Genomic DNA, 12,970 nt, shown 5'->3' on the forward strand with positions numbered 1-12,970 from the left:
GCCGGCTTCTGGACGGGAATCACTTCTTAAATCATACAAATGTCTAATCACTATGCTGTATACCTGAAATTAATATAAAATAATATTGAATGTTAACTGTAATTGAAAAATTAAAACCAGGATGGGGTAGGGGAGCAAAAATAACAGGTTCAAATTTCCAGGTATAAAACAAACAAGTCATGGGGATGTAACATACAGCATAGGGAACATAGTCAATAATACTGTGATAGCGTGGTATGGTGTCAGATGGTTGTTGGAATTTGGTGATCACTTCTTTAGGTGTATAAATGTTGAACAACTATGGTGTACATCTGAAACTGATATAATGTATGTTAGCTATATTTTTTAATAAAAATCATTTTTTAAAATTTAAGCAAGCAAATGCTTGTATTGCTTTTATTACTTTGAAATGGAAACAGATATGGTTTTTAGACATGAATAGTCTCATCTTCACTAATAAGAAAAAAACCCACAGTGATATCCCCTTTTTTAGTCTATCAAATTTGCAAATACTAAAAAGAATGATCATTTGTACTAGCAAGGGTGAGTGTAAACAGGTTGTAGAAATAACGAAACAGTTCAAAGTGTCCTAATAAGGAATAATCTCTACATACTTGAAGTGGAAAAGCAGTGTGCAGAAAAGTCTAACAATTTGTGTTTTTTTAAAAAAAAAAGGTGGGTCGGTAGAGGGCAGTTTATACCTAACAGCTTTTGCCTAAGAAGTCCCATTAGCACTTAGGCCAATTTTACCCCTTTATATCAACATCAATTTTTCCCTTTTTTATCCTAACTTTGCTGCCCCAGTTTCTCTTCAGACCTCCCAGGGGGAGCTGGCTACCTCATTTCATCTCTAATTACTGTGTGCTTCATTTGTTGCTGACTTTTACTATAATATCTTTAGCATTTACCAAGTTTCCTTGGAGTGATTCCAGCACCCTTCAGCCTCAGATAGACTCTGATCCATTTGGTCAGTTTCCAGCTGTATTCTTGGCTCATTTCACCCATATGCTAGTGACAATGCAAACAAATGTCCTCTTTATCTCTATTTCTCTACAAGGCTTCCTGGTGACCTTTGCACACTGCCCTGGATGAACTGACTCTCTTGCTACTCCTGACACATTTCTTTCCTCCAATGCAAACATTTTCCCTTCTGCGTAAAACTCCTGGTGGGGTGGGGAGTGGCGGTTAAGGGAGGTGCGCATGTATGCGCGCACAGACCTGGCAACTGGTTCTGGTGGCCTCTGAGAAGGCCGGCAGAGAGGGACCGTTGGACATGAGTGGTGGGGAGGGAGACTTAATTTTTACTCTGTGTACCATTTTGTTTCTTTTGAATTTTATACCTTTAATAGTCTTGGTAATAAGATAAAATAAATGATAAATTGACTACATAAAATGCCATAAATGGAATGTAATATATAATTCTATGATGTATTTTATTAAATGATAGTATATGAATAGGTATTACACTGATTATATTGGTTAAGAAGTAGATAAGGTGATTATACAGATTTATAGTTATTAGGAGAAATGTTACCTCATGCTTTTCGGCTATACCACAAAAGGCCTCCCCTTTGAAATGTAGCTATAACAATAGCTAGACATATCCAGAGTAATTTTGGTAATATTTTACTCTTTTCAGTTTCATGTATGTTAACAATTAGAACCAACAACGTGATATACAATCAGCTTGTGTAAACTATGTTACCAAATATTAGACGTTTTTCTTTTTTGGTGGTTGGGGATGGAGGAAAGAGGTGCATAGACCATGTAAACCTTCAGATAGTAGTGGCTGTTGCCCAAAATACATTATGGCAAAGAACTTAGGTAGCAAAATTTCACACCTTGCCCAACCCAGCTTATGTTTTTCATAATCCTTTAGGGCTGCATTGTCCGGTAAAGTAACCACATGTGGAAAAGAGATGGGGGGAGAGGGGGTGGGGGAAATGTTAACTGTCCATTTACTTTACATGTTAGATGTCATATAACTTTTCTTACTGAATCTTTAAAACAGCCCTGTCAGGTAGCTGGTGATTATCTTCATTTTACAGACACTGTCTCTACTATGAGAAACGGCAGAACATGAAAAATCAAGTAAGAATACTAGGGCTCCAAATGGTTAGGCGACCTAAGTTCCACAGCTAGTACTTGAATCCAGATCTAGTGCAGTTTTCCATTGTACTGCAGGTAATGATGTTCAGCATATCCCCCAGTTTTTGCACTTGACCTGGAGTTGATTACCACCATTTTCCATCATAGATTGTTTGGTGCCTTCATCCAACACACCGTGTGGCACTAAACCAGTCTGATGCAAATAAAAAAGATTTTAGCCAGCCGCGTCCATCATGGGCAGGGGCTTTGGGTATTGAATGCAAACCAAGTAAGATAGACTTGTACTGCAGCTCAGAAGTTTACCCGTGTCTTTCCATTTTTCTAGGAAGAGTTGCAGGCCAACCTGGACCTGATTCAAACCTACAGACTGCATATTGCCCAAGATATCAACCAAGAAAACCTACAGCTCTTCCTGGGTTCCTATAACGGGTACAGTTGTTTCCTCTGCTTTCACTTAAATGCAGACCAGGTCTAAAAAGATAATGGACCTGAAAGGGAAGTTAACTACTTCCACTGCTGCGTGATGGGATTCCTTTCGTGCTGTTTCACCACAGTAGAAGAAGAAGGGCTTTCAAAAAGAATGAATGAACTAAAGGCTGTTTTTAGGCAAGTTCAAATACCAGTTGTAGTTTTTAGGTGGTAAAACGTACCTGAAATTATGCACATACACACAAAAATACAATTTCAGGTGGCACAGGGAAAAATGCATGTAGGGGAGGCAAAGGATAGACGTTTTGGGCCTTGATTCAGCTTCTCTTTGTTGACATCTTGTCACCAGATAGAAGTAACACATGGACACTAGTAAATTCTCTTTTTTGGGTGTATTCCAAAACCTGTCACACCTCCCCCAGTCACTGAGAGAGCCTAATTCTTATCTTGGAACCAGTTTCTCCAAGGTAAAAATGTTAGCTCTTTCTTGCTTTCTGAGTATATGGAAAAATATTGAGGAAATGAGTCAGCTGTTAACTTAACCCAGAGTCACACACCCAGTAAAGAGCAAAGCCAGCTTTTGAACCCAGTATGTCTAGCTCATTCCTTTATATAACAGAGCCTCATGACTTTTAGTTGAAATCAGAACGGTTTATTAAGTACTACATTAAACTATGTTAGTTACAAGGAAAATTTCCCCCAAAAAAGTTCCCCTTGTCTTAAGGAATGTATTCTTATAAACTAGTTGGAAAATTAAATACTTAGGACTTGAGGATTTCAGTAGTGTTGCTTTTGCATTTTAAAAGTCCCTCCCTTTAGCATCCCCCAGAACCCCTCGGGGCAGAGCTAGGAGCCTTGCTCCTGCTCAGTGCCACTGAAATGGCCACTTGTGAACAAAGTGTACCAGGGCCCCTTTCCTCCTCAGGTGGGAAGGAAAGACAGGTTTTACATTCCCTGAAACATTTCGGTGTTCATGACCAGGAAGTAACCTGAGTTGCCATGATTTTACCTGAACAGTGCATTGCTTCCTTTATTTCTCTAGACGCAGAGACCTGGAGATTGAAAGACCCGTGCTGGGCCAAAATGATAACAAATCAAAGACATTAAAGTAAGTCCCTCTGTTTCCCCTCCAAGTTGCTTGCCTTTCATAGATAAATTCAGTGTGTAGGGGAGCGTGTGTGCTGCTTGCTGAGTGTCATCTCTTATTTTGCCTTTCTGCAGGTGTTCTACTTTATTGGTGGTTGGGGACAATTCACCAGCGGTTGAGGCTGTGGTAAGTGTGTCTTGATGTGAAGATGAATGAGATTAAAATGCAATAAAATGTAGACAGCACACTGCTGACACACCAGAAACAGGTGCTAAATACTAGTTTTTGTTATTTCTGGTTACACATGCTAGAGCTTGCTCTTTGTTATTCAGTTTGGAAAATGAATTCCTCATTGATCACTCGCTTTCATCTGAAGGGATCAGTATTGCTTTGTGCGGTGCAGTCTACTTTGTGGCAAGTAGTACAACTAAACGCCATTTGCTTATTGTCAGATTTCTGGCAGCCTTGGCCTTCTGCAGCCTCCATAAATCTGGAACTGTATCAGCAGGCTGGAAAGCATACAGAGAAACTGTATGCTTTTCTCTATCTCCTTCTCACGCACATAGCACATTGATAAAAATAATATGTGTTCATCGTAAAGATATGAAAAAATTGGAAAAATAGAAGGATAGGAGGAAAAATCATGACCCAGTTACCCAAAGACAAACTTCTCTTTTTTTTAAAACATAGATTGGACTGTATTAAATGTACAAGGTTAGGGAACCTGATTACTTAACACTATTGATAGCATTTTCCCATGTTATAAAGTCAATATGTCTATATAATGTTCAGTCTTATAAGTGTACTTTTGTTTATTTAACCTCATTCTCTTAATTATTTCTGATTTTGCCCCATTAATAATGTTGCTATTGAACATCCTTATAAAACTTTTGCCTGAATCTTTGATCATTTCCCTGGGAAGGATTTCCAGAAGTGGAATTAATGTGTCAAAAATCATAAATTTTGTAATGCTCTTGATATATTTGGACAGATTCCTTTCTAGAAAGGACATACCAGTGTGTTGCCTCAGCAATGTATCAGAGTGCCTGTTTCACAGCATCCTGTCCAGCCTGGGATTTTTAAGTTCTATTAGTAGTTAATTTGATAGGTTAAAATTGGTGTCCCACTTCTGTAATTTGCATTTTGATTACAAATGAAGTTGATTTTTTTTTTCATATGCCTCTTAGCATTTCCTTGTCTTTCCCACAGCATATATAACTTAAGTTATCTGTGTGAAATTATCTGGTTTTCTTTGGCAGCCTTCACTTCCGCCCTATTTATAGCAAAACTTTAGGGAGTAAGGCTTTTTGGAAAGGGAGTCTAATATCTAATCAGCGGCATAGACAAACGATAGATATGCCATGGAACCCAGCAGGTGGCGTCTGGCCAAGGGTCCAGTTCACTTTTTAAAGAAGTAGGTAACTTGCCCCCATGTTATATAGCCCATAGGAGGAATTAGATTTAACATGTAGTTTTTTTTTCCTTGTTTTTTTTTTTTTAAATATTTTATTGGGGGATTGGGAGAGGGGAACAGTGTTGGGGAATCGGGGAAGGGGAACAGACAAATTGCTGTTCTTTGGCTCTTCAGTCTAGTTGTGGAGGACGTCGCTTCACTGGCCCATGTTGGTATTATTATTGCGCTCTTCCCGGGTGAGGCAGATGGGTTGCCGGCCTCTGGACAGCCGCTCACAGCGGCTCTTGGCAGCTCACACCAGCTCTTGGCAGCTCACACCGACTGCTGGCCTCTCATGCTGGCTGATGGCCACACACGGTAGCTTATGGCAGCCCACTGCAGCAGGGGCTGCAGCCTACGCCGTCGCCGGCGACTCACAGCAGCCCAGCTCCAGGTTGAGTAGTTGTTCACCATCTTAGCTGTAGAGGGCAGTGTCACTGGCCTTCATGTGGGATCCGAACCGGGGCCCTGCTGCACAGAGCTGGCATCCCAAGCCACCTCTTAACCAACGCACCACTCGGCCGGCCCGCAACATGTTCTTTAAAGACACTACTTGTAACAGATTCAGAAAATGAAATTAGGCAGATTTAGATCTCAGAAATATCAGATATAAAATGCATCATATAAATATATTTCCCACTTTGTATTTTGGTAAATTCTTTGGCTGCTTCAGCCACCCCCAAACTGAGCTGTTGATCCTCAAAGATCATTCTCATGCCAAGCTATTTCTTATTTTTCTAGGAGTTCATAAAATTGTTGTGTGTTTTTTTTTTTTAAGGTTGAATGCAATTCTCGTTTGAATCCTATAAATACAACTTTGCTAAAGGTAATGTGTCTTCTTTTCCTCATTGCCAGCCATTTGTGAGTAGATTATTCATGCTTCATGTTAGTCTATTTGTGGAATAGTTGCCCAGAAGAAAGGAAAGTGCACTCTCTCTTCTTCTCTTTCTCTCTCTCTTTCTCTCTCTCACTCTTTTCCTAAAAAAAAATTGTTTCCTGAATATATTCTCATTGTAGGGAATTGGAAAATAGAGAAAAGTAGAAAGAATAAAATAAATAAAAATTACCCATAATCCTACCACACAGTGGTAACCTCTGGTAAAAAATATCGATGTATATTTTCTGTACATTTTTAGATCATTAAGATCATAGGATATTTATAACCCTGTATCTGTTTTCCTTAACTTTTTGACGTGAGCATCCTCCCATGTCATGATAAACTTCATAAGCATTATTTACTTGTGTGAGAATTAAGATAATGGATGGAAATTCTGTACATGCTAAACCCTGTTGTATGGGTAATGAAGCTTCTAATATGCTAATGGTAAGGGTGGGTGCATTTTCTTTCTCTTAGGACAAATAGAGAACAGCTCTTATACTAAACTCATAGGGTTACTATAAGGTTTCTCCCCCTTTTGATCGTACCTCGGGCAATAGCATCAGCCTCGCGTTTTCTAGAACTTCGAATAAACTTTTCGGGGACCTGATCTGGTTTGAATTTGGATTACTGTAAATGCACATGCTGGTCTTCTGTTGTGTTCTGCTGCATTCTCAGCCAGCAAGATCTCTGCTTTCTTCCCTTTCTCTTTGAAGTGTGCTCGAAAGGGAAGTGCTGTCACCAGAGGCAGCCCATAGTTCCTGGAAATAGAGCGTGAAGTTAATGCTCTGAGGTGACAAAACTCAGGCGTATTCTTGGGTCCAGGTGATTGATGAACCAGTCTAAAATAAGAACTTGTAAAAAAAAAACTATGTGGTTTCAAATTAGTTTGTCACTGCAGGTTTAAATCGGTATCCCAAACAGACAAAACTGAACTCTATACAGTAGCCATAGACGTGGTTATTTCTGAGCAGATATGCCCATCCAAAACCCAATGAGTGAACTTACTCTCCAACTGTTTGACAGATGTCAAGCTTGGAAATAGTCTCTCCCAATATTCTTCCTCTGCATATGGCAACTGTCTTATAGTCTTAATCAGATTTGTCTCTTAAGCTTCATGAAAATAATAATCTGTACTAGTTAGGTCTGCTTTATACTTAAATCAGGTAAAACGTTTGTCCCTGCTCTTGCTTAGAATTTTCAGGGGACTGTTCCTTATTAACTGCAAATTCCTGTGCCTTCTGTGGCATTCCCATCTGCTAAATAATAGTTTCCCCCCTCAAAGAAAGCTTTCATGCTGGAAACCATGGGGTTCGTCTCTTTCTAAAATAATGCCGATCAGCCTGAATAGGATACTATCTGAGTACTGAATGCATAACAGCTTGAAGGAAGAGGGTGGGTGGGCTTGTAGTCGGCCATTATGCCCTAGAAACAGTGTTCTCTGCAGACTCACAGAACATGCATCACCTGGAAGTTTGCTGGAAATGCAACTTCCCGAGCCCCACCCCAGAATCTCTAGAGTAGGAACTCAAGAATCTGAGTTTTAACAAGTCCTGCAGATAATTCTGATTCATGCTAACATAACCCTATCCTAGAAATTCTTGCACAGGTGAGAATAACCAGCTGTAAAGATTTGTTAATTGAGACAGCCTCACCAAATCTACCTATGAGAGGAAAGTGGCTGACTAAGCGAGGTGGCCGAATTCAGCATCTGCACCTGACTTGACAAATCCCCTTAGTCATGGAATGATGAGAATATAGTTGAGAGGGAACTTAGAAAGTGTGGGGCCCTGAGAAGATAAGGACTCTAAAAGTAACGCACTTCAGTTGGAGTCAGACCATTGCTGAAGGTCTTTAATTTCACTACCCTGACAGGAAATACCCACCATGGGCCTAAAAGCCAGGCTCTGCATGTTACTGACTCATAAGTATTGAATGCATCTTTTCAGACTTATATCCAAGGTTATTGCTAGGATCTATTCTTCATATAAGAGTGTACTGAGGTAATGAAAAAATTTTTTTTATTAAAAAAAAGTGCATTGAAGAGATACAACACTTGGATGCAGTTAAAAATTCAATCCTGTCCTGTTTGAAAGGACTCGTGGCTATTCAGAGCATTTCCCTAAAGTGTAAGTTCCAGTTGACTTACATATTTTTCCTCTTCTAGATGGCAGACTGTGGTGGACTGCCCCAAGTAGTTCAGGTAAGTAAGGAGATTTTTTTGTAAAGCACCCATTTGACTGTTCCTCATTGCCTGTGCAAAGATTAACGCTTTTTTATTTTGTGCCCCCAGCCCGGGAAGCTCACCGAGGCCTTCAAGTACTTTTTGCAGGGAATGGGCTACAGTGAGTATAGTACACAACTTTCTATCTAGCAGAGATTTATTGGTGTTGGGGTCATTTTGACATCTTGTGGGAGCCCACAGTTCTCAGGGCACTTCTATGCTAGCCAACCTGAAGTCAAGTAGAGACCAAAATGTTTATGGAGTATTCATCTGTGCATATATGTAAGATGAGCTGACACTTATTAAGCACTTAGAGGTTACATGCCAGGCACTCTGTATTTATAACCTAAAGAGGTTAAGCTCGGTGTGAGTCCTATTTTATAGAAGAGGAGACAGGCTCAAAGAGGCCAAGCACATTCCGAGGGTAGCAATTCAGCCGCAGAACCATGATTCAAACCCTGGCAGTCTGACTAAGGAGCCCATGTTTTCAACCACTGAAGTTTAGGCTATCCTAGCTATGAATCTGAAACTGTGATTGGCATTTGAAGTCAGCTGGTTAATGACTCCTGGCCTCAAAAAACACAATGGCGACTCCAGAAGAAGGGGCAGTGTCCTCAGTTAACTCTGTTCCACCACAGGAGATGAACTTGCAGAGTGTTTCAGAGGGAATCCAAGGGTGTGTCCATATCATGTGCCGCTGTCCTGGTCTCTTGTATTGTGAGACCCTAAGCTTTCTCATTTGTCACCAAATATCCACACTTGCTCCTTTCTTGGAGTTTTAAGAAGAAAAACCTTCCCACCAGATACAGAGCTCTTTACCCAGTAGGGTGGTGGCTCTCCTGTCTTTGGTATGAGTATGGTTAATGGCCATTGGGCAGCAGCTGGGCCCCTGGGTACAGCCCTGTACCTGGCAGGCAGACCGTGTATGTGTTGTCTAGAGTGGCTGTGTGATCCCCGTCTGTAATCCACTACCAACCGAGCCTGCGCCATGTTCCTCTAGCTCCCTGGGAGGAGAAGTCCCTCTCCTAGCCGATTCTCCAAACAGTTGATCTTCCAGCCCATTTCTGATCTAAAGTGGGATGGCTGTTTATAGTGGAGGGGAAAACAATTACCTTTGACTAGTTGAGAGAAATAATATCTGAGATTCTATTGAAGCATCAGTCAGCCTCATTCCTCTCTGGGATCTTAAAAGAAAACTTTATCCCTGGCTTAGAATATCCTGTCAGCACTGTCTGCTAGGCAGCTGAGGTTGCCACTTGGCACTCTCGGGTCACTAACCTGCCTTTTCCTGTGTCCACCTGCTTCCAGTCCCGTATGTGCAGCTCAGTCACCTGAGCACGGAGCCAGGTACCTTCCTCTGTGCTGGCCTCGTCCCCGCCACCCAGCCACGCTCTCCTGGCTGCATTGGCTGCCTTCAGCATGTCCGCGGTTTTCCTATGCAGTGAGAGCCCGATAGAACGTGGCTCGTTAGGCCCCGAGAGGGTTAGCCTGCAGGTCCAGCCCGGGGCCCCCAGGAAGGAAGGATGGGGTTGTAATAGCCAGGCTTCCTCTCATCATCCCAAATTGAGTTGCAGAAGCAGCTAAAACTTTATAGGCAGGGCCACTCTTCCACCATTACCTGTTGATCCTTGCATTAACCCCCAGACACAGGAATCGAAGGGCAGCCTTGATTCTAACTAGCATCCGAGTCTGTGCCCAGAAAATTCTGCAGGTGATGGCATGTTTTGACCCCAGCATTGAAATGACAGCTGGGGGATGGCCGGTGCCTCAAGAAGATAGGCAGGAAGGTTATGCCAGGTATGGCCCTGTCCTGGCCAAACTGGAAAGACCTTAGGACCAAAGCAGTGGCAGGCCGGCCAAGTGACACATTGGTTAAGAGCTGGCTTGGGATGCCAAAGGGCCCCGGTTCGGATCCCACATATGAGGGCCAGTGACGCTGCCCTCTACAGCTAAGATGTTGAACAACAGCTCAACCTGGAGCTGGGCTGCCGTGAGTCCCCGGGGACGGCAGGTGGGTTGCCATAGGCTACCATATGTAGCCAGCAGCCGCTGTGAGCGGCCGTCCAGAAGCCGGCAGCTGGTCTGCCTCGCCCGGGAAGAGCGCAATGATGGTGCCAACTTGGGCCAGTGAAGCAACGTCCTCCACAACTAGACTGAAGAACAAAAGGATAGCAACTTGTCTGTTCCCCTTCTCCCAATTCCCCAATAAAAATGTAAAAACAAAACAAAACGCAGTGGCAGAACAGGAGTCTGAGTTAAACACCCCTCTCCAGGCCCACCAGCCCTCCCTGTACCCACACCTTCCTACAGGTCTCCTCCCCAGGTAGCAAGGGTAGCCTGTGGACACGGATGGTAGTCTTGTTGTATCGGGCTTGCACTGTGTTTGTGAAACACCTTCATACTTGTGTAGTTTGTCTTTCTTTTGGTTTAGTCTTGCATGCACTACAGGTTTTGGTTACCCATTTGGGTTCCCAAAGCCTCGTTGCCAATGATTCATTATGAATGGCGTGGGCATAGCTAAGAGGCTATACTCTGGACTTAGGTTTCCCGTCGTTCTGCTGTGGACTAGAATCAGCTGAGATTACAACCAGAGCCAAAGGATTAAAGCAGCCTTGCATATAGCCACTTGCCTAGAGCAAATTATGCAACCTGAAGATGGCTACGTCTTGTCCTGGGTGTCACCTTAAATAGACTGGGAATGCTAAACATAAAGCCTTTTGTGAAACTGCTGGATGAACTGAGTTTAACCAAGGCTCCATCTTCTAGTCCTCTTGGTTCTTTCTTACAGTACCATCTGCCAGCATGACCCGGCTCGCCCGATCCCGAACCCACTCAACCTCAAGTAGTATCGGCTCTGGAGAAAGTGCCTTCAGCCGATCTGTCACCAGCAATCAGTCAGATGGAACTCAAGAATCCTCTGAGTCCCCTGATGTTCTGGACAGACACCAGACCATGGAAGTGTCCTGCTAAGCAGATGCTCCTCCCCTCAACCATGCAAGTTCATCCCCCTTCAGATGACCACTCCATAATATACCATTTCATCCAGCAAACGGGCATCTCTGTCTTAAACTCCTGCATGGCCACTGACTCTTCCTGGCATCTTGGGTTTATCATTCATTCTCTGCCTGCCCGCCACCCTTTTTGTATGTATCAAGAACCACTTCCATCCATGCCATTACTGTACCATTCCAACATCTTTAGCTGGTCAGATCTCCATATTTTCTCATGCCAGCTTTTCCCCTTGCTTTCCTAACTACGTATCTGATAAGATTCTTTGATTCTGACGTATGTATGTGAGCACGCGTGTCTGTGTTTGTGTGTGCATAGTTCTGTGATTTTAGACATGCTTTCTTGTAGAGCTTCTGCAAAAAAAAAAGGGGGGGACTTTTTTTGGTTCGTTTTCAAGGGTGTTTTTAGGGGAAATATGCAGAACAGATTTCTAGGTTGGGTAGGCCACTGCATTCGTTCTCTTTTGGATCCAAATTGGTCAACAGGATTTGCAAAGTGACTGCTGGAGAGAGCTGCCCTGTGGAATGGGAAGACTGTAATTACCGTTTGGACTGTTGATTGATTGTGACTAATAGAAGGGAACCTGTTACACCGAGAAGCAGGCAAGGTGGCCAGCCACCTCCTTCTGTCCAAATGAATTCACATATACTATTCTCTAAATAAAAGGGAGGGATGTGAACTGTTAGAAGCCCATGGATGATGAGTTTTGATGCAACATGGAGCTGTTCCCAAAGGACTGAGTGTGGCTTAATTACTGGACTCTCGTGGCACAAGAAGGTCGGAAACAAAATGCCAGGCATTCGCTCTGCTGGAGCAAAACACTGTCACTGCAGTGTCTTTCCAGACATCCGCAAGAAGTGCCTCCCGGTCTGTGATGGAGAGCGTTTCTCCATTCCTCCATCCTCAAAAAAAAAAAAGGAGGGGGAGCTCTATGACCTAAAAATTATGTAGGTGGTGAAGAGAGGGGCAACGGGGAGAGGGACAGACATTAACAAAATATCACATTTAATAAGTATAACCTTGATTTCAGCAGACAATGGAAGCTCAGTGAAATTGAGAGAACTTATTTCTCAGAAAGATCCTTAATCCTGTGAACTGTCTTTTTGTAGGAGGGAAGGGGCCAATATATTCAGGGCAGCCTGTCCAGGTAAAAGTTCAGTCTACTGCTATGTGAATATCAAGGGACAGAGGGTGAAACCATCTGCCACACAGCCAGGACCCAGCTCTTGAGGGCATCGAGATGCAAGCACAGGCGACACAGTTCCAAGTCTTGGGAAGGGGCTTTTCAGAGTAGTGTTCGCATTCTGCCGAGATAGAGAATGCATCACTCTGTCCGAGTACGACTTTTTACAGATTATTAAATAAAGCTGTATATGTCTCATTGTTACCCGATTGCTGGTGTTATTTCTGTCAAGCCACTCACTGGGGCTCAGGGAGGGGCCGAGTTACTGTAGATGAGCTCCGTGCTGGACATTTTCACATACTTGATTATTATCCCACCCAACAAAGAAATGATGACTCGGGATAAATAATTTCCCCAAGGTCATATCAGAAGCCCAGCTGGGACTGAACCCCAAATCCATCTGACATGCCTCTGTTCCCCTCAAACCAAAAATCATGAGAAGCCTGACCTTGCATTTTGTGATGAAGGAAGAGAAGCTGAGGTCTTTGAAAGGTGTTCCGCATCTCAGCTCTGCCATCTGTGTGGGGTTGCTGAGTCCCAACCCTCAGTAATAATCTGCAACCACTGTTGGTTCCTCAAACAGACTGGGCTGTTTCTCT

At 42.9% G+C, this 12,970-nt stretch overlaps 1 protein-coding gene across 4 annotated transcripts in view; it reads left to right on the top strand.

Annotated features, from left to right (window-relative positions):
- NDRG3 (NDRG family member 3) overlaps positions 1–12,575 on the top strand; it is an 81,656-nt gene extending 69,081 nt beyond the window's left edge. For 2 of the 4 annotated variants that reach the window (XM_019655309.1, XM_019655310.1), the window contains 8 exons: positions 2,435–2,538; positions 3,581–3,646; positions 3,760–3,811; positions 5,857–5,904; positions 8,123–8,158; positions 8,249–8,300; positions 9,488–9,526; positions 10,968–12,575. In XM_019655309.1, the coding sequence (XP_019510854.1) occupies positions 2,435–2,538; positions 3,581–3,646; positions 3,760–3,811; positions 5,857–5,904; positions 8,123–8,158; positions 8,249–8,300; positions 9,488–9,526; positions 10,968–11,149 (579 nt within the window). In that variant the 3' untranslated portion in view covers positions 11,150–12,575. The remainder of the gene's footprint in view (positions 1–2,434; positions 2,539–3,580; positions 3,647–3,759; positions 3,812–5,856; positions 5,905–8,122; positions 8,159–8,248; positions 8,301–9,487; positions 9,527–10,967) is intronic. The other 2 variants (XM_019655312.1, XM_019655313.1) reach the window with 1 other exon arrangement.
- Positions 12,576–12,970: the final 395 nt, after the last annotated feature.

Source organism: Hipposideros armiger, unplaced genomic scaffold (genome assembly GCF_001890085.2).
Source record: "Hipposideros armiger isolate ML-2016 unplaced genomic scaffold, ASM189008v1 scaffold_238, whole genome shotgun sequence".
NCBI classification, from domain to species: Eukaryota; Metazoa; Chordata; class Mammalia; order Chiroptera; family Hipposideridae; genus Hipposideros; species Hipposideros armiger.